This window comes from Patagioenas fasciata, chromosome Z (assembly GCF_037038585.1).
Source record: "Patagioenas fasciata isolate bPatFas1 chromosome Z, bPatFas1.hap1, whole genome shotgun sequence".
Classification (NCBI taxonomy): domain Eukaryota; kingdom Metazoa; phylum Chordata; class Aves; order Columbiformes; family Columbidae; genus Patagioenas; species Patagioenas fasciata.
Genome location: NC_092560.1, coordinates 65,356,205 through 65,376,471, shown reverse-complemented (window position 1 = coordinate 65,376,471; position 20,267 = coordinate 65,356,205). Strand labels below are relative to the sequence as shown.

Genomic DNA, 20,267 nt, shown 5'->3' with positions numbered 1-20,267 from the left:
GCCAACATCACTAGACAATTCAATAAGCGCATTTTTATAATTTAAATAACTATTCAAACGTTGCACATGCCTGGAGAAGAAAGTGGGAGAAAAAGTGTTACTGTCCATATAGTCACTTCTCCTCCCCTAAATACTGGTTCTAAAATGTATTTACAGCTGTTGACTTCCCCTGCATGCTACTCCTATCATAAAAATATGTCTCCAAAACATCCTCTCGTGTAATTTTTTAATCCTAACAAAGCAAAAATAGATACTTTAATAGAAAAATACAAGATAAAAATATCCTAAAAATAAAATGGTAGCATGGAATGTCATTTTTACACAAAAAAAGATCCCCTTTTGAATTGTGTCAGCTATACAAACACTTTCATATTTACAAGTTGAGATGCAGTCCTGTGCTCACTGAAGTTAATGGGTTTTTGCCACTGACTTCACTGGGAACAGGAGCAGGCTCTACGTGGACTATATTTGTCCCTCTGAAAAGTCATGGCAGTGGAGAGAAAAGAGCAAGATAAAACACATATTAGACTGAGGAGTCAGCCGGTCCTCTCTGGAGGCCTGATTGTCACAGCAGTGACACTCCTCATCCTTTTTTCTTTTTCCCCCCAACTCCCAGCACCTAAGAGAGGGAATCAGTGCTTTTGGTTGTGATACTACACAAACAAGGAAAGAACGGTTTGTATGTGTCTCCACCTGCCTGACTTTTTCAGTAGATTTAATTACACCCAAGTGCCAGTTCCCTCCCAGAACTAATCTCCATACACCCCATCTTATATCCCCCGTAAATAAATGATTCAGTGATGCAAGATCATACCCCAAATTAATTCCTTTTTTCATTTTGATAGAAAACAGCACTTGTGCCTGTGAAACCATATTTGATACCCACGGATGAGACACAATTAAGGAAGGAGGTGGTAGGAGCTAAAAAAAAGGGAACAGAATGAGGCATTCCCCACCAACTAAACCTGGATCTGCTGCCTGTACTGTCTTTACATATTAAGTACATACTATAGCATCGAACTGCATAATTTTCTTTTTTTCATGAGATAAAAGGCCATGTGGCATGATGTGATTGGTAAATCATTCCTGAGCTTCTGAAAGAAATTAAGACAAAATTACTTCTTAAAAGAGTGAGTTCTTCAAGAGCCTCTTCTTTTTCCACTGATGTCTTTGGTTGTGTCTTTTTCCCTAATTATTTTTCTTTTTCTTTTTTTTTTCTTTTTCCCCCCAGGAAGAATGGGATTCTTTTTCTTCTTCTTTATGCAGCAGAAAAATGAGATCTAATGGAGTCTTCACGTAACTGCCGATGTTTCCCCATGTTACAGTCCTCCTGTTGAGTTCGTCTCTCAATAGTTATTCTGTATTTCTTTCTGCATGAAAGGAGAGGAACAGAGTGAGAAATTCTTCTCCTGCTATAGGATAACAGAACTTCCCTTACAAAGAATGCCTGTAGGGGACAGCTGGATGCCAGTTGAAAAATGAAATGTGGCAGAATGTGAAACCCTGGTCAAAGATTAGTTTCCCTCGAAACATTTTACCCAGACTGAAGAATGCCTGTTTATTTCTATTTGGCAGTCTCAAAGCACCAAGACAGAGACATTTGCTTCTTTGAAAATTTCTGTTCTAAGTGATTAGGAAGTTTTTGTGAAGTGTCTTGTGAACTGTGTCACATCACTGCTTTATATTGATCAAAGCCAAATTTCTTTCCAGTATATGGGGAGGGATAGGGAAGTAGCACGCTTTCTGGAGAGTTCAAATAACGGAGCCAACTCTTTTTCAGTTGCATTTCTCACAGAAACTACACATTAATCCTCCCATCTCCCTCTGAGAAAGCTACACTGTTTGGGAGGAGATATGATGAATTAAGAAGAGGGATGTAGAGGATTGATAAGAAGTAAATACAACTGCTCATTCATCAGACACAGTTTTTCCTGTGTGTCTTCCTCTAGAGCCCTTGAAGAATTCTGTTATATTACTTTATACGTCAAACAAGCCCTCTGACTGCCTTTCAGTTTGCCCTTTAGTACCCAAATCTCCCCTCAGAATCTTAATAAGATTCATATTTATGTTTTATGCATAAGTTTCCGGACCAATATTTCGGAAGAGCATTAGCTCAGCCCCATGTGCCTACAACATTGCTTGTGCAGATGCATGATGAATATACCTTGTAGGCCAAGGACAGTTCTGCCCCACTTCATGTGTAGCAGGAGTCAGGGTTAGATATGTAGCCATAGCAGAATGGTTTTCTGAACACCTAGGTTTTAATTTGGGTAATATTGCTTAATAGAAAGTAGGAACCTACAAGTTCTGAAAACATTCCCTAGGCATTTTTGTCTGTATCATTAGGCTCCAAATAACTTGAAAGATTTATGTTCTTTACTTCATTTATGCATTTTCAAGTCAGATCCTCCCACAGGTCAGAGCACACACAGTTATAGCTCATGCGCAAGGACAGGTCCACATTTCAAGAATGTACCACTCTTACGTTTAAATCCTTTGAAAGCTACATGTTAGAAATACTGCTCAGATCTTTTAATGGTCTGTATGTATATTCAAAACTGTGTTAGCATGCTCATTTGTGGTAATGAAGATCCAAATGGGATGTCATCAGAAGATACATATATGGTTTGAAAGGTACAGAAACAGCAGGTACAAATTACTTCCAGTCACACAATTCCTAGACCTGCATTTTCAGAAAACCTTATCTGATTTATTTTGTTTCGTATGTTTATTCTAATGGTGGAATTAGAGACCTGTCCCTGCTCCTGCTTCAAGCGGGTCCAATCAGACCTCCAGGGTGAAGTTCACACAAGTCTTTACCAGTTTCCTAAGTGCAGATCTATCTGACAGAGCACTAGCTGCCTCCTTCAGTCAGTGGAGAGAAACAGGCATTTGGAAGAGGCTTTCTTCTGGCAGGGTTTAACTTCTACATGAGGATGACATAGATCCCACCCCAAAAAGTGTTGATTTCTCCTCTCTGGCCATAATTACAAAGACCAGGTGTTGAGCTCAGGTGTCTACATTTACTTTTACAGACACTCACCATTGGTCACATGGATTTCCAATTGAAATCTTTGTGTCAGATGACTGAGAGTTTAAGTCCTGTTCTTACAATGATACTTTGCATAGTTTTATACCAGCTCAGGATATGTATTTTGCCTCATTTCTTGTCCTCACATACCAATTCCCTCCCAATATCAGCAATACTAATAAACACACCTAAAAATTATCATCACAGATCGAGAATGTATAAAAGATGCAAGAACCTCTGATGACATACAGTATAAAGACAGACTTGTATTTTGTTTTCGTCTTTAAAATATAGTCTTTAATTGGTCTGAGCTAACTTGTCTTGTCTCAAACCCAAACAACACACTACATAAGCACCAAATGCATGCAAGAATACAGTCACCCTGCAGAATTTCAACTGGATGAATATCTTGGTTCTAGGCTCTTTTGAAACTCTGCAAGTGTGCTGGTGAATTGAAAGCTGATTTTGCATGTTTCATTTTGTTAATTTTTTTAATAAACAGACATTTTATTTTTATAAAGTTGTTTGATTCTCATATGCAGAAATTAATTCTGTTCTCCTATCTGCTTTTTCCATTCCATAAGAGGATAAATTATATTATATATCAGATGCTGAACATGTATAACTAATTATTCTGTCAGTGGTGGATCAATTCTCAAGACTTTAGGTTTGCTGACTAACAGTGTAAGAATTACTCTACCTAAAACACTGATCGCCCTTCACTGACCCCTGCTTATTAAGTTAAATTCACAGCTTTGAAATCCAAATGCTCTCATACCAAAACAGCAATCTCTTTCTGGCTTCCAGTACAATTCCATTCAATACTCAAAAACTAAACATGGTACCAGGCAGGAGATTTAAATCTCTCATACAATCACAGCCTGCACAATTGTGCTGGCAAGGAGTACCAAACAAAGGCAGCTTTCAAGGCCAGGGAACTTTACTAAAGCAACCATGAATGATTGGAACTCACTGGAACTATTAATACTTCTATGAGTAAAGTTACTTGGAGATGTAAGTGGTTACAGGATGAGGCCCTGAGTAAATCAAATTACTCTGATGTACACAAAAGGACAATCATCAAAATGAGCTCACTGTTGTTTGTGGGAATGTTACCACAGATTATTATGGCACCCCCTTGTCTCCCATCAAGGGTGTTGCTGCCAGGAACTGAGAGGTTTGGATGATGAGTAAAGAGTTTACAGAACTTTCAATTAATTGGACTAACCTGAAAAAGTAAAAAGCCATCAGCAATCCTGCTCCAAGCAAGGCACCCACAACTATTCCTGTAACTGCTGATTCTCCTAGACCACCTGCTTGAGAAGGGGAAAAATAAACAACCAGGGTTCATATTGAGAACTATTTGCATTCATATATTGGAAAATACACAGAACTAGGAAATGAGTGACCAAGATCAGATAACAACTGAAGCCTTTCACAGCTCAGGACTCCATGGAAACCTCTTTGCTTAGTTTCAGTTTCTGCATGTTTATTTTTTGTCCTTGATTTCCTTGGAGTTAAAAAAAGCTCCCAAGATCAGTGTCAGATGAAGATGTAATACACAGGAATGTTGTTAAGAAACTCGTTTGGACAGCTTAGTCTGAATCATAAGAGACTGGGATTACAATGATGCACATAACAAGAATCAGCACTGAATCTGCCTCAAGCCGTTATAACAGAAACAAATTCATTTCACCTGGTTTAATGTCATAACCCTCTAGCAGCCAGGTCTATTAAATTGACCGATCATTATCCAACAGCTCATTTTCTTTTCTGAACCTATGCTGTTTGAAGTTAAAGAGCTTCACCTTGCTCCAAATCTCAGAGGCAGAGCAAGGACACAGTGGCTGAAGGGGAGCCCAGGCAGGGTCTGCCACTCTGCAAAGTGCATGGCAGCTGAAGAGCAATGGTATTTTCATGTGGGTACCGTCTGCTTCCTTTTCCATGCCTGACTAGGTTTGTGGAAAGGAACAGAGAAATATTAAGGAAATGAAATGCCATCTTCCTCTTCATTTATCCTTGACCCGTTGAGGGGATTTTGTTTGTACATCAGGTTGTGTGGAAGCAAGGAGGTGCGTAGTTACACAACACTGGCCTGGAAATACTGTCTACAGCACATGTGTACACACATGTTTTTCAGGGATCAAAGAATTATCAGGCTGCAGATACATTTTCACTGTGGGACTAGCAATTTGTTTCCTGTGAAAAGCTAAGACCACCCTTTGTCACTGAGGCACCAGTATCTTCCTACCCTTATCTTCCTCCAATGTCCTGCTCACCACAGTACAGTTTCCAAAGTCAGTCCACTGGAAAACAAGGACACGTTCTTTGTGGAGGGTAGTCTCAGCCTTCTGGATTCACATTCAATGGCCTTCATTTCTTCTCAGCCTACTGGGCCCCTTGCAGTGCCTTCTCATAGCATTTAAAATCATTCTGCACTGGGAGAACACTGCTCCCATCAGTACTGGCCTCCCCAGCTGCTAATTATCAATATGATTATTCTCTCTTCGGGGTTTCAGTTATATCCTTCTTCCTGGCTAAAAAGATTTTACCTTTTAGCCCCTTGGAAATCGTGAAACCTCCAGGGCCCTGGGCTGTGCATCATGATTACTGTCATGTTTAAGCTCAGGGAAGTGATTCAGACCACGTACTACCCAGGGCTGCCAGACCTTAACTTCTCAAACAGTCAGCAGAGAGACATAGTCATGATGTCTCAGTTGGACAACGGTGTTAGGTAATTTAATATGGCTTGTTAAGTTGCATCACCACATGGATTCCTCTCTGACAGCCTGGGCAGACGCATTTAGTCACTTAAGCTTACATGATTTACACGGTGTATTGTTTGTGTGCTCCGAAACTCGGCTTTCATCTAGTCGCAGCCTGCCATGATTCCAAGGATATTTCACATTTGTTCTAATTTCAAAACGCCCCTGCTTTCCGTAGTAGTCCCCGACCACCTATGCAAAAAAAAAAAAAAAAAAAAAAAAAGAAAGAAAGAAAAGAAAAGAAAGGAATGAAAAGATTTTCCTGTCAACTTCAACTTAGGGAATAAAACAAACAGAAGAGCAACATCACTCACTTGGGCTCCTATGGCAGGATGTTGAATCACAGGGAATTGGGCTGAAGGGGTCTGTGGGAGGTTATGTAGTGCACGCCCTGCCCCAGGATCAGCTGAACAAAAGCATTCCTGGCAGATGTTTATCTAACCTGTTCTTAAAAGCTTCCAAAGAGGGAGACTTCACAATTCCTGTAGGTAATTATTCTGCAACTTGGCTGTCCTTAATGTCAGTGGTTTTCCCTAGCATGTAACCTATATCTCCCTTGTTTCAATTACCCATCACTACTTATCCAACTGCCAGTGGATGCAGAGACTCTTCACTTCAGAAACATCCCTTGACATACTCACAGATTCTTATCTGGTCTACCCTGAGGCTTCTCTTCTATATAAACCCAGTTCGCACAAGCTTCTTTAACCCTCTGCATATTCTTCCTGCTCTCCTTGGGCTTTCTTCAATTACTCCATAGTGGTTTCAGTCCTCAGGACTGTCACCCACCGAAGTGAAAGTATCACATGAAATACCTTGCGTATTGAGGCTCCCAAGTACACACTCCAGCCTGGATTTTTCAATGCTGCAAGGATTTGGAGCTACTTGATCATGTTCAGCTACAATCTTTAAATCTTTTGAAGAACTATGACAGAGTCTGTCATTCTCCACATTGTATTTCTGCAGTAGCTGTTACTACACAGAAGGGTGCTTTCATGGTTATAGTTCTGGTAGCATGGACTATTATTTCAGATCAATTCACCAAGATTCTTTAGAATTTCAGTCCTGTCCCCAACAGTAAATCCAGGCTTTATTAAATATAACATATGTTGGATCTACTGCAAAGTTGCAGGACCAAATTTTGCTAACAGTAGTAGGTCACTCACATGAAAATAGTTTAAAAAAACCTACAAAGCCTAACAGCATGACACTGAAGTAGACAGAAGTGATGGCAAAAGCACATCAAGAGACATATTTGTCCTACCATGGATAAAAAATATATCTATTAATACAGTGGGTTTAGAATTCAAGTCACTGATAGCCTGTTCAAAACTTTTACTTCAATTTTGTCTTGAAGAGAGTTTAAAGATAACATTTGCCCCTGTTAGATACAGTAGATTTCACACTAATCAAGGGAGCTCATTTCTCTCAGTTTTGCAACAAGGAGAGAAATCCTTAGAAGAAAACATTTGTTCAAAAATAAACAAAAAACTAGAGGGAAAAAAACCTCAGAGACCATTTGCAGGCAGTAGACTATTCATTAAGAGATTGTTTAATTTACCAAACAGGAGTGGGAGAGTCCTCTACCAGCAGGGCTTACTAAATATAAAAGCATGCAGAAAGGCTTAAGAAGAACAAATAGCTATAAGCAGTGACCAAACGGATTTAGATTAGAAGTGGGATATAGATTCTGGAAGAGTGATTAAACAGTGGAACAAACATCAAGGGAGCCAGTGAGGAAGTCCCTGTTCTTTGGTGTCTCCAAATGAGGAATTAATTCCTGTTACAGCGTGAGCTTTAATCACATGTAAACTACAGAGCTCCACACAAGGGTAAGAAACCTGCCTGACCATAATACAGCAGAGCTCAAACTATAATAGGAAGTCTGGTGTTTTCTTCTAGCTTTAAACTCTGTGAATGGACCTGTGAACACAGCTCTGCCCAAACACCCATTCTTCTGGGTCAGTTCAGCTAAGAAACTTTCTTGTACAGACATAGGAAAAACTGGCAAAATGACTAAAGCAGGGCACCAAATAATGAATTTTTTTCAGAGTGAGGCATGGGGATAGAAGTGAATGCAGCAGACACAAGTAATCACGTGTAAAACATTTTAATTGCATGTATATCTGTATACTTCATAAACAATGGAGAAAGAAATTAAAATGAGCAATACGTTAGAAGGAGAAATGCAACATGAAAGAAATAAAACAGCTTAAATCACAAGTGACAGAGCGATGGAAGGAAGGGTAGGGGGATTAAACTGATAAATGAGATAAAAAGCTAACCGACTAAACAATCAGAAGAGATACAAGTTGTTAAAACCAAAGTCATCCGAAACAATTTGTAGTCCTAGCTCCAACTAATGATGATTACTCCTACCCCTGTGAGAGTCTGCAGTTTACTGCTGTAGTTTCTCAGTCGCTTTTACACACGAAAGTACACTATACATCCTCATGCTTTGAAAAAGGCTTCTTGAGTTCGTTTCTGCTGCAGCGCTGACAACATCAATATAACTTCACCGGATTCAAATCCAGACATAGAAATGTCCTACTCAGATTTACTGCTCTTTTCCGTTTGAAATCGACAAAATACGGGAGCCCTGCAAAGCTCAGGGTGATGCTGACTTTGCAACTAACAGCAGCTTTATGCTGCAGCTGAAGTTATGATGATGTATTTATTAATAAACTCAACCCAGTCATGCTATTCTCTGTCTGCAGCTGGTGCTATTTCTCACACATTGTTTTTCACAGTCTGGCTGCTTCCATTCCTGCTGTGTCCAGTGGAATAACCCACGTGGTGTATATGGAGCCATCTGATTAAAATGTCTCTTAAAACACTGGAAAAAAAAGCACTTACGTCTTACTGCCTGATAAACAAGGTGAGGCAAAGTCTGCACTCCTGCCTCTGGTAGACCACAGGATAAGATTACAATACCTGTATATATAAACCCCTGTGTTGATGTATCAGGGTAATTTGTGCATCCCTGGCACTATAGGATTAATCTATCTTCTTACCAATGAACGAAAGGCCTCACTCATTTTAAACAATGATTGCTTTTATTCAAAACTTTTCATTGCTTAGCTAACTTGTGAATTTTCACCCTCTAAATTTTCAAGATACTAGCGTCGTGTGAAGAAAGACGTATTGTTAAAGAAATGTAGTTAAGAAAGTTTTTAAAAAACTTTGGATAACGACTTTAAGATAATTATTTAACAGAAAGGATTTGGTCTCCAGGTTGATAAGATAAAGCAATACCATTTTAATGTATATATTAAATAAACAGATGCCCACCAAATAAGCAGATGGCATGGTGTTACCTTATGCTGCCTAATTCATCAGTGGGCACTTGCTGTGGTGTTTGTTTCCTTACCTCCTGCGTGCCTGCCTCTGGATCTGTCATTCCAATCACAGAGAAATCCCCGTATCTGTCTCCATTGGCATCAATGGACACCTGCCCTGCAATGCCTAAAGAATGGTATGTGAGGAATTAGAAAATTAATTAGTTGAAATACTAAGCCTTTCCAAGGAAAACAAGAAAACAGTGGACAGGTTTTCACAGACCGATATGACAGGAAATCTCATCAGTCTCCCAGCATTTTTGTTGGCATTCCAAAAGAAATTGTAATTTCATCTCAGTGTCTGCATTCCTGAATTCTTAACATTTCTCCTTTTTAAATATCAAATGTGTGAGACTGTTTGGAAAATACGTGAGAAAACCTAATCCAAAATCCAGCATGCAAGAACAAAACACAAATATATTCAATGTGAATTATTTACAGAGTCCAGCTCATGTGCTGCAGAGGACTCTGGGGCACAGCCCTAGGCGCTGCAGACTGATGGGGATGGTGCACCCATACAGCCAGTCCAGTGTTGTTTCCATATAATGGGAAACTGGAGGAGGCACCATGTGCATTACATACACAATAAGTCCTGCATTCATTTACACAGGATTATCTGCATAATATACTGCTGTTTGTTTTATATTTTTAGACTCCCAGTTCACTTCCTTCCTTCACAAGTTCTAGGAAACTTTAGGGAAACTGGGAAACACTAACTCGTAGGATAATTCAAGTCTGAAGTGACTTCAGGAGGACGCAAATCTAAGCTCCTGGTCAGACCAGGGTCAGCCAGGAGGTCAGAATAGGAGGATGCTCAGGGTTTTATATGGTCTTCAAAATATTCAAGGATGGAAACTGCACAGCCTCTCTGAGGCAACTTGTTCCAATTGACATGGTGAAAAAATACTTCTTTGTATTCAGCCTGAAACTCTTCTTTCAATCTATGGCCTTGTGTACAAAGAGTACGGCTCCAATTGTTGTGATGTAAGTCAAACAGGTTCTTAAAACCCATGAAACAATATCAATTAACTACGATGAAGATGTTGTAAGACTTTACTGATATGCTTTACCACCTCAGATATTATCAAATGTGATCCTCCACTGCCTGACACCAAACTTAGCCATTTACAGCAGCGTAAATCAAACAGGCATAATTTTACATCCATGTTACACCAACTACGTGACTAGCCCAGGCACAAAGCAGTAGAGAATCAGGTTCTCAGTGACTGTAAACCAGAAGAGAGACGCAGATATTCAGCCAGAGTATAAATTCCCCTCAACATACTTAATGATAGTGAAAAAGTAACAGACTAACACATCTACATTTACCTTGTCTCTGTTCCTGTTCAGCGATGTTATGTATGTTTAAACCTACTCTGATTTTCAAAACATGTAGTGGTATCAAAAGATTATTGTCAAGCATCTCTTTCATCGTAACAGTGCAATAATCAAACAACTGACAGTTTGATTACTGCAAGAAAATAAAGTGGGTATAACAACCACTTGGCTGTGAAAGCACAGGAAAAAGCCACTATGAAGAGCTGCAATGTCCTTGTCTACATGGCAATTTGGATTCTGGATCTGACAGGAGGCATTAATGGGAACAGACACCTTCCTGGTGTAAGAAAGCCATAACTCAACTTTTGGAAGCAGGTACTAAAATTTGCTGAAACTCAGAATTCCTATGGGATTTTTTTTAAAAATGGGAAAGACTAATTCTTAACTTTTCCATATGAATAAAAAAAAAAAAAAAAGTTTGAAATGTTGACATTCCCTGTAATGTTTTTCCTTAAGATACGTATTCAAGAAATTTTGAAACAACCTCAAAGAAGAACCATGTTTGGATGAGGATGGAAGGATTTTATCCAACTCTTTGCTCTACTACTTTTTTGTGCCAATGAATGCCAATGAATAGAGAATATTCTCCACAAAATGTGCCTTGCAGTCATACAAGGGTTTCTCTAACAACCCAAGCAATAAGAAATCCTTCGATCACTTCAGCCTTATTCTTTCCTAAGTTGTGGCTGGTAGACTGTGAACACTGTGGGCAACAGCAACCACACCCCTTGGAGTTCTCATGGGTCACCTATTCAGAGCAGGTTGTAAAATGAGGCACCCATGCAAACAGATACCTAAATGTCAGCAGTTAAATTAATGTTGTTACTTAAAGTGGAGTTCTCATCATCAAGACTCACAAAAGTTCAAGTGAATTATAAAGCTTAGGTCCTGGAGTAGAGCGTGGTGGGTGTATGCATAGATCATACTCTGCAATGCTGCATCCACTTCAGAAAGGGGCTTGCAGGCAGGACAAAGGGATGTGGTTTTCTTAAACATACTGGCTTACAAGACAAGAAGTTAAAGTTCTCTTTCAAAATGAGGTTTATAATTGTAAATTATGTCCAGCAAAGTACTGCCGCAGGGAGGAGATGGCATTTGACTGACATGGCATTTTTAACTTTTCAACTGCACCCTCACAGCTCACCTTGACAGCTACATTTTCAGAAGAGCTGTGACAGGGCAATCAGCAACAATAAACTGGTTTTCACAAGCTGGAAAAGTGAAGATTTTTTTCTTCCTGACTGATTTTACAAGAAAGGTGTGAGAACCAAACATGTAATCTACATGGGCACACTGGCTTGTGGCTTCCTGGAGCAGAAAAGCATGAGCAGAGAAAACATCTGTTCATACATAGGATAACCAGCGAGGTAAATCCTTACACACCAGATTCCCTCTGTTAAAACAGTGTGCTTTGTGAAGCCATGAGTGTGAACGGAGCTAGTGGGACACAATGTCAAACTGGTACAGGGTTCTTTATGGGACAGCTTGCAACCAGCATTATTTAAAGCAATTCCTTTGTTACCTTAAGCTGCCCTGGAGATCCTTTCGCCTTGTGTTCAGGCCACAATTTGAGAACAGAAAATAGGTTTGGAGCTGCTGTCCTTCTTGCCTTTTTCCACTGTGTCCAGTGTGTTCTCAGAGCAGAGAACCTGGCCACTGAGGTTTTTTCTACGCATTCAGATTAATAATTTATTTCTTATCTAGGGGAAGTGTTTCTTTCTCTTAAGCATTTCCATAGGAAATTTTGCCAATCCTACACCAGACGTTTGGAGTATTATAAGAGAGGGATGGGAATATTATAAGGAGAGGGACAGAAATATTTTATGAGATGACAGGTTAATCCAATAATCCTTGGTTTCTTTATTATGATCCCTAATTGGCAAAAACACTCTCGTCACTTTGCATCAGCAGGGTGACATATATGTACCAGTTGTGCTGCAGAATTACAGCGTCCAGGATTAGGTACAGAAAGGCACAGAGCTGTTCAGCTGCTGCCCCTGAGATAACATGCACAGATCCTGAAAGGAGGCCTGGGGGTGAATCCTTACAGGGCCCAAAGGAAACACATCAAGAAGCAAAAAAACCCCCAAACCTAAGAACCAAAAAGCCTGGCACCTGTTTGCTTCTACCCATTCCCAGGCTTTTAAGATAAAAAAAGTCAAGTGGAAAAAATGAAGCAATCTGAGAGCTAATAGATGCACGTGAGCTGTAATCTTTTCAAAAACAAAGACGGAGCCTGAGAAAATTATTGGTATTTCTTTACAACGTCAGTGAGGGTCATTAAATCGCTAGCAGATTTTTGACCTAAATAAGACCTCAAGGATTGGTGCAGAATAAAGTCAGACTTCTAAGGTATGTGAGCCAGCTTTAAAGATGTATGATTTCATATGGTGATTCTCCCCTCATTTAAGAGTGCAAGTAGCACAAGTCCTTGCTTCACACAGAACAAAGACCAGTGTTCTTTTGACTCTGAAAGCTGAAATTCCATATTAACTCTCACCTTCATATGTTCTGTTCCGTGTTTGCTGAACAATTTTTTCCCCATCTTTCTTACTGAAACCAAACTTCAGGACTTCCTGTAAAGCTAGAGCATAAAGAAGAATAGCATCATGGAATCCTTCCACAAACATGTTCACCTAAAAAAAAAAAAAAAAGGGAAAAAAAAGAGCAATGGCAATTGACACAGGAAAAACTTTTATTCCTTATTGAATTGATTAACTACAAGGGATCTCCAAATTAACCAAAATTACTAATTTTGGGGGGGTGGGAGGTATTTTCTCAACTGCTGGAACACAAAGGAATGTTGTCTCAAAAAAACCCAGGGGCAAAATGACAGCTTTTGGCCTGCTTTTAAAAACAGTCAACTACTATCTGCTATTCTGAACATTCAAATCACACTTCAATGTTGTGTCTGAATAGCTCCGTAGATAGGGGAGAAATTTGCAGATCACTCTTCCCATGCTCAGACACAGTTCTGCAGCTGACCACATGAGACTCCATAAGGTGCTGAGCACCCTCATCCCACAGCACAGAGTGTGTCCTCCTCCCCCTGCACAGAGGACTCAGCATCTCTCAGGATTGGGAAGTATGTTCTGCCATGATTTTTTTTGGAGAGCCCAACCAGCGGGTTTGCTTGTTTAATGATTACCACTTCCAATTCTGGCCTGTGTTCCACTGAGCATCTCTCCACCAGCAAATGAGCCATGGAGGAAACTACTTACCCTCAACAGTAATGTGTTCTCTGGAACTGCCAGGAGAACAGTTTCCTGTCCTTAACAGTTTTTTCAGTAAGTGACATGTAATGGATAAAATGTTGCTTTCTAATCTGAATATAAAATAAGACTGCTGCCAGACAGCTCTGCCTCCTTCGAGTCTACATAGGCAACCTGCAGCTTTTGCTCTACATCACTGTGAGCGACAACAACCGTTATAAGCAGAGTCCTGCAGAAATCTTACAGGTTTGTTCACAAGAGCCCAGTGTTCTTCAGTGGTGAAGTAACAATTATTTTAGGAGCTGAGTTCAGATGGAGACCCATCAGCAGAAGCAGAAACACATGGCTTGAACAGCACAGGTATTTCTCTTCTGTAATGGCTTGATACACAATAATTCAGAATGAATTATCTTTTCAGCTGCAAGAAAGATGTTCCCATTCACTCACAGTTTCATTACAACAGAAAAGCTCCTGACATCCTAGCAAAGGCATAATCAACAATTACACCACATTATGGGGTCTCTTATTGACATTTCCAGTGAATGATCCAGTTCTGCAAATATTCTTCTGGACAGAAACAACATTTAGCTTATCTTCCACTTTGGTGTACCTAAACAATTTAAAATATCGGTAAATAATAGTGCTACTCTAACTCTCACAGTTTTAAGCTGGACATTTAAAATGTTAAAAGACAAAACCATGTAGCCAGTTAAGTAAATAACTGCTCCATAGATAAAAACTATTACATAGTTGATTGGCTAAGCTGAACTAACCAAGGTTCTGGTAATGTAATTACATGCAAGACATTCCTTCACTCTTAAACCATTTGCCAACACTAAGGAGAATTTCAGGATTATTTACTGATAATACAAAAGTTTACATTGCTCAGACATTTAAAATTGGACTTTCAGATAACTCCAACCTATGTTTCATTTAGAAAATGCACCACCAGTTCAGAGGAAGAGCCCACCGTGCTACAAAAGTCACAGAAAGGCTCAGCTCAGTCTGACAGCCAAAGAATAAAAGGCAGCTGCAGTCATTTTGACCTAAGAAGAAAGCATGAAAGAAGAGGTGAAAGTCAGGCTTTTGGTGCAATAACAAGAGCTGATGGACAGAGTGCACACTAGGGCAGGCTTTGCCAGCAAGTGGTTTAATTTTTCAGAATTGAAAAAAAAAAAAAAAACAAACCATGAAACCACAAAGCTTGACAACTGCTTCATGTGCCAGCGTTAGAGTCCAAGTGGCCTGCGGATGATCAAACATGGGCTTTCTTGATGTGACACTCATTCTCTCAGGAGAGAAATAAGTCTCTCTAGCCGCTTTACTTCCCTGTTGGCTGGTTTACAGGTTGTGGCTGGCATCCACTTCAAGGAAAGCTATTTGTCACTTTCTTTGTCTATGGCAAAGACCTCTCAGCATTAACACAACAACCTTCAAAATCCATTTTGTCAGCTAATTTGCTCAATCTGAAACCTACCCATGCCACCAGCCTGAAAACCCTTCTGCAGACACTAAGGATTTGCCAGATATGTCCTGTCAAAACTCACTTGGCAGTTCAGGATGTTACTACTGCAGCCCCTACCTCACCTCTTGGCCAAAAGTCCTTGACATTGCACACAAAAAAATCGCATTAGAAAATCATCAGAAGATCATCTGCGCCACCTCTCAGCTTCTCATGCACAAACCCCAGCATTTTATCTCACATTGTCAAGGAAGGTGAAGCTGCTGTTAATGTATGCCATTTGAAATATTTTGCCAAAAGAGTAATGTTTATTGTTTGCATGTGTGACTGCACCTACACTTTCCAGCCAAACCATTAGTTGGGCACACTGGCTACTTTTCATACTATTCCAGGAAAATGTTCAAGCCCCGGGTTGTGAAAGGATATATAGGATGCCATGAAGGGTATAAAGTTTTCCTGCATACCACCTTGCTTAATCATTTTGAAGTTACCACGATCATACACAGAGAATGGGTTGGACAATGGACAATGTATAGAACTAACCTAGAAAGGAGAAAACATTGCAGATAGGAGAAATATTACAATGTGAAATACCAGCTGCAGGTAATTCTGAAGGGGTTGCTCTTTCTTTGTTCCATTTTCCACCTGTCCAGAGCTCACTCAGGTTCATTTTGCAGCCCTGTTGCCTGAGACTGTCTGCAACATATCCTCTGAGTAAAAAGAGCACAAAATTTCTTCCGCCTGACACTGGTCCTGCCTTACTGGAACAATGTCCCAAGCCACATAGTCCCAGGACTTCCTTTTTAGGCAACATAAGTCTGTTAATGATATCTCATGTACCTCATGGGTACGAAGGTTTTTCTAAATAATTTTTTTTTATTATTATTATTATTTTAACAGAGCTTCTGTTCTACGTTCAGTCCTATCAGAAATTATGAAGCAGCCATCTATCAAAAATGATTAAACAGACTGACACCAGATTTTTTTCTCAATATTTTTTAGACATTTTGGGTTGTGTTTATTTAAATTTTAGAATACCTGACAATAAGAATAAGTAATACTTAAAAAAAAATACTTCATTTGCTGCAGGGTTAAAAAGGGCAGAAGTATATCTTCCATTAATGTGTCAAATAGGGACCAGATTAAATGTGAAGATGTCTTCACAGGTTGTTTGTAGGTGTCCATAGTAATTAATAAACCATGGTTCAACGTTAGACAGCCCTCAGGACAAAACTAAACAGATTATAAAAGCTATTAAAGAGCCACTAATCTGTAGGTAATTAACAGTTCTTTTAGTTGAGCTCTAAAAAAAAAATCCATTTTGATTTATGCTGGGTCTTCTGATTACAGGTGCAAGCTGAGCTCCAAATGCTGTTATCACGGTTTGCACGTCGGGTCTACTACTGCTGTCCCTGACCCGTACGGCACAGCAGAGCCACTCTTCAATGTGTGCCATCAGCAACGTAAGCGACAGCAGAGAAGCTGCCAAGTTTGCTGGACATCTTTGGAGGCTGCAATACAATATGGGGAAACCCCCCTGCTGAGATATCTTCCATATTACTTTCACATCCCATTCAAGGTACCATATAATTAAAAAACAGGTAAGCGAACTGCATAGCTGGGTGAGATATGTGTGCATTTGCACCTTTTATTTCGCTACCTTTCTACTCTAACTAACCATCTTCCATCAGGAAAAGAACTCTCTCCATGGAAATGACATGAATAAATTTTACACAGTTCAAAGTTATAGTTCCCCAAGTAGCTATAGTGTGACCACACTATTCATATATATCAAGGTGTTAACAGCATACACAGCATACACGTGGAAGACGGCCAAGCTACATCTATGCAGGACCCATAATTTTCCAAATCCTGCTCACTGACTGTTAAGTAAACTTATTCTCTTCCACCTGGAACTGCCTAGCTCTGAATCACAGCAATTACAGCAATTGATACCACTTCAGTCCTAGGTGGGGAGGAGCATAGTCACTTTTTTTTTTTTTACTGCAATAGCTAACAAGAGACCCCAAACTGGGTCTCTAAATCTTCTTCTCAGAACACCCACCGTGATTTTCAAGTTGTTAAACTATAGTCCCAGCCAAAATCAGTGAGGACCATTGGGGATTACATTGCTTGTACTCAGACTTTTTGCAAAAATCTTACCAATCTACATACTTGACATGAGGCCCAGGTGAGCTAATGCCCACTGAAAGTCCACTGGTATAGTATTTAGGATAGTATTTCCATACTATCTAGTATGGAAATTTGAACCTATAAACACATGAAACTCATCTAACCTCAGGACTAAGAATACTGTGAATGAACCTTTATGAATTTTAGCAATACTCATACTGTAAAGCTACAGCATGACATGGTAAAAATACAGCAACAAAGTTCAAATACAGCAATATATTTCAAATATATATATGCTATGATGTACTTCAAACCAATCTCATGCCAAGTTGGTTCACCTGCTTCATGACTATGGGCTTCTCCAGTACAACAGCACATCTCACTTCTAGGTAGTATTTTCCTAATATATTATGCTGTTTCAATGTATCTCAATTAAATAGTCTTTCTCTAAGAAGTTGTAATTTAACTGTCATTTCTCTCTTTTTAGTCTTTCTTCAGCAAGCCGATTATAATTATGGTCCTTCCTTTATGAGCTTTTCTGAGAAAGCCTGACGTGGTTGACTTTTTTACATGCATTTCCTGACATGTATCTTTGGTTGTGGAAACCCATATGAGACTTGCCTTATAGGGGAGCACGTGACTTTATTATGTGAATTCTGCAAACTGAGGCTTACATTCTGCTTTAAAAATATAGCTTAAAAACACAGCACTGTATTAGAACAAGACATCACATCCCTCTAACTTTGAGGAGGCTTTTTCCACCAAGTCTGCCTGCTTGCCTCCATCTCCTCACCGGTGTTTACTGGTACAGTGTAGTGCTGAGCACTGAGAAGATGCAGACGTGCAGGTCTGTCCAAGGACTCTGGACACCAGAAGATGTAGCCTCAGTGTGAGGACTTTGCAATTGAAGTGCAAGTTGAGAGAGAAGACATAGGTACTAAAACCAGGGTGATGATTATGTCTGGGGAGCATGCAGTGGTCAAAACCCATCAGCTGCCCACCTCCATCACAAAAGAGCCTGCAAGCACCATTTGAGATATGAGATCTATATAAAGATCCCTGTTTTTACCCAATTTTTTGTTTGGACACAAAGAAACTCTACTGTAGCTAAGCCCTTTTCCTTAAGGATGGGACTGTGCCTACACCTGCCTGCACCGCTCAGCTGTCCATCTGACCAGCTGGTACAGGAGCTGATGTGCCAAACCATTGCTACGCTTGCTCCACCTAGACACGAGGACACTTACTCCAAATGACCTGAAATACCACCAGTGGCAAACTCCCACCCACTTCAAAGTCAGCAGTAGACCAGAACCCAGCCTCTTGTTCCACAAGAAGGTCTGCTGAATTAAAAAAAAATTTACAAAAAGAAAATAAAAATAAATTCACAACCAATATCTGGTATTTACTTAAAAAAGGTTGCCAGTTTCAGGGACGTAAGGGATTTTGTCAGTGAAAGTTATTTTCTTGCTAGGGAAAGAAAACTAACCATAAAGCCAGCTCATTTGCTCTTGTATCCCCTCTTCATTCTTCATGCTCTCTTCCTTGTTTTTCTTAATACCCCATTCTTGAAAAACTGGTAGATGTACTCACTGTCATCCAGCTGGGGCAGCCACAAGTTGCCCTTTTGTTTCAATGGTGAATTGAAGCAGAAACCTATTCAGTACCAGGCTGCAGGTGAGCTGAGCTGTGAAACACAGCTAAAACACGACAGGGCACAATGACAACCGAGATGCAAGGGCACAGAGGAACCCTTCCACCCCGCTGCCTGTGACAGCTGCTCATTCTTTGTTTGTTCATTGCTTGCAACCCTCTCCTATGATTATCTAGAAAACAGCTTTAAAACCCCTAATGCCAGCTGTCAACAGAAACATTTCAAGAACCTCTACTTTCATTAAACACAGCCACAGGAATTGCCGCCTCAGCAGACTCAGAGCCTTACCCAGTCAGCTCACATCAAGAGGCTCTTACTGTCACAAAATTTGGACCAAACCCATGGACTGACATCACTGGGTTACAGACCACCCCCCAGACCTTGAATGGTGCAGCCAAAGCAGGAGGGGGGTGAGCTACAAACTGCTCTGCTCCAGGAACAGGGAGCACATCTGGGACCAGATTTTCCCCCCATAAACCTGCACAGGATTTGCTCTTGGCTCCATCTAATGCACTCAGTGACTCCTTCTGCAAGTTGGTACCAGCTGTTTCACCACTCTGGTTTTGGTTCCTGCATTACCTTTTCATATTGTTCTGAAAGGAGTGCGATTGATGTAGCTAAAGAGCAGCACTATTTTGTACCAGAAATGAACTACCTACAGAATGATAATTTAGGGTAATTTTTTCTCTTTGTATACATTTTTTCTCTTTACATACATACTATGCATCTACATAATTTAGCTCTAAAGGGCTCTAGGCTACCTATCAATGAGAAAGGCAGAATCAGAGAATGCATTAATATGCTCCTGCAGTTAAGATGAAATCCACCTCCCAATGTTCATAATACATCTCTAACTCCAGATAAAAGACCAATGCAAAGGATCTCTAGCACACAGCACTATATCATCATTGCTTGAATACTGAAGAGATCTTAACTGTAAAAGATATTTAAAAATTAACCATTCTATTTTTTTCTGATTTCCTGCCTTCTAACAAGCTACGTGGTTGTTTGTGTGATGAGTTGCAAAACTACATTCAGAAATCATGCTTCTAGTCACAGTGGTGAACATTAGAGATATTAAAGAAGTCACTCTTTTCAGCTGAACACACAGAGAAATTAAAGCATGCTTGTTTTAAATAGGATTCTCTAAGAACCCCATTGGTAGTCTGATGATAACTTGTATACAGTCATCATGAATGCCTACATTTTAAGCTAGCATTATGCAACCGTTGGGACATTTTAATTGCAGATAAACACCTACTAACCAAAAAAAAACAAAAAACAAACAAAACAGTCTTTTCATTAGATATTAAGTTTTAAATGTTAGTCAGCAAAGT

The 20,267-nt window shown here is 39.8% G+C and overlaps 1 protein-coding gene across 2 annotated transcripts in view; it reads right to left on the bottom strand.

The window, feature by feature from the left end:
• Positions 1-1,150: 1,150 nt before the first annotated feature.
• The window catches only part of NPR3 (natriuretic peptide receptor 3), a 39,908-nt gene continuing 20,791 nt past the window's right edge, over positions 1,151-20,267 (bottom strand). Inside the window, exons 4-8 of one of the 2 annotated variants that reach the window (XM_065860505.2) lie at positions 12,973-13,108; positions 9,167-9,261; positions 5,853-5,988; positions 4,260-4,347; positions 1,151-1,370 (exon numbers count right to left, since the gene is read on the bottom strand). In XM_065860505.2, the coding sequence (XP_065716577.1) occupies positions 1,259-1,370; positions 4,260-4,347; positions 5,853-5,988; positions 9,167-9,261; positions 12,973-13,108 (567 nt within the window). In that variant the 3' untranslated portion in view covers positions 1,151-1,258. The remainder of the gene's footprint in view (positions 1,371-4,259; positions 4,348-5,852; positions 5,989-9,166; positions 9,262-12,972; positions 13,109-20,267) is intronic. The other variant, XM_071801844.1, reaches the window with a different exon arrangement.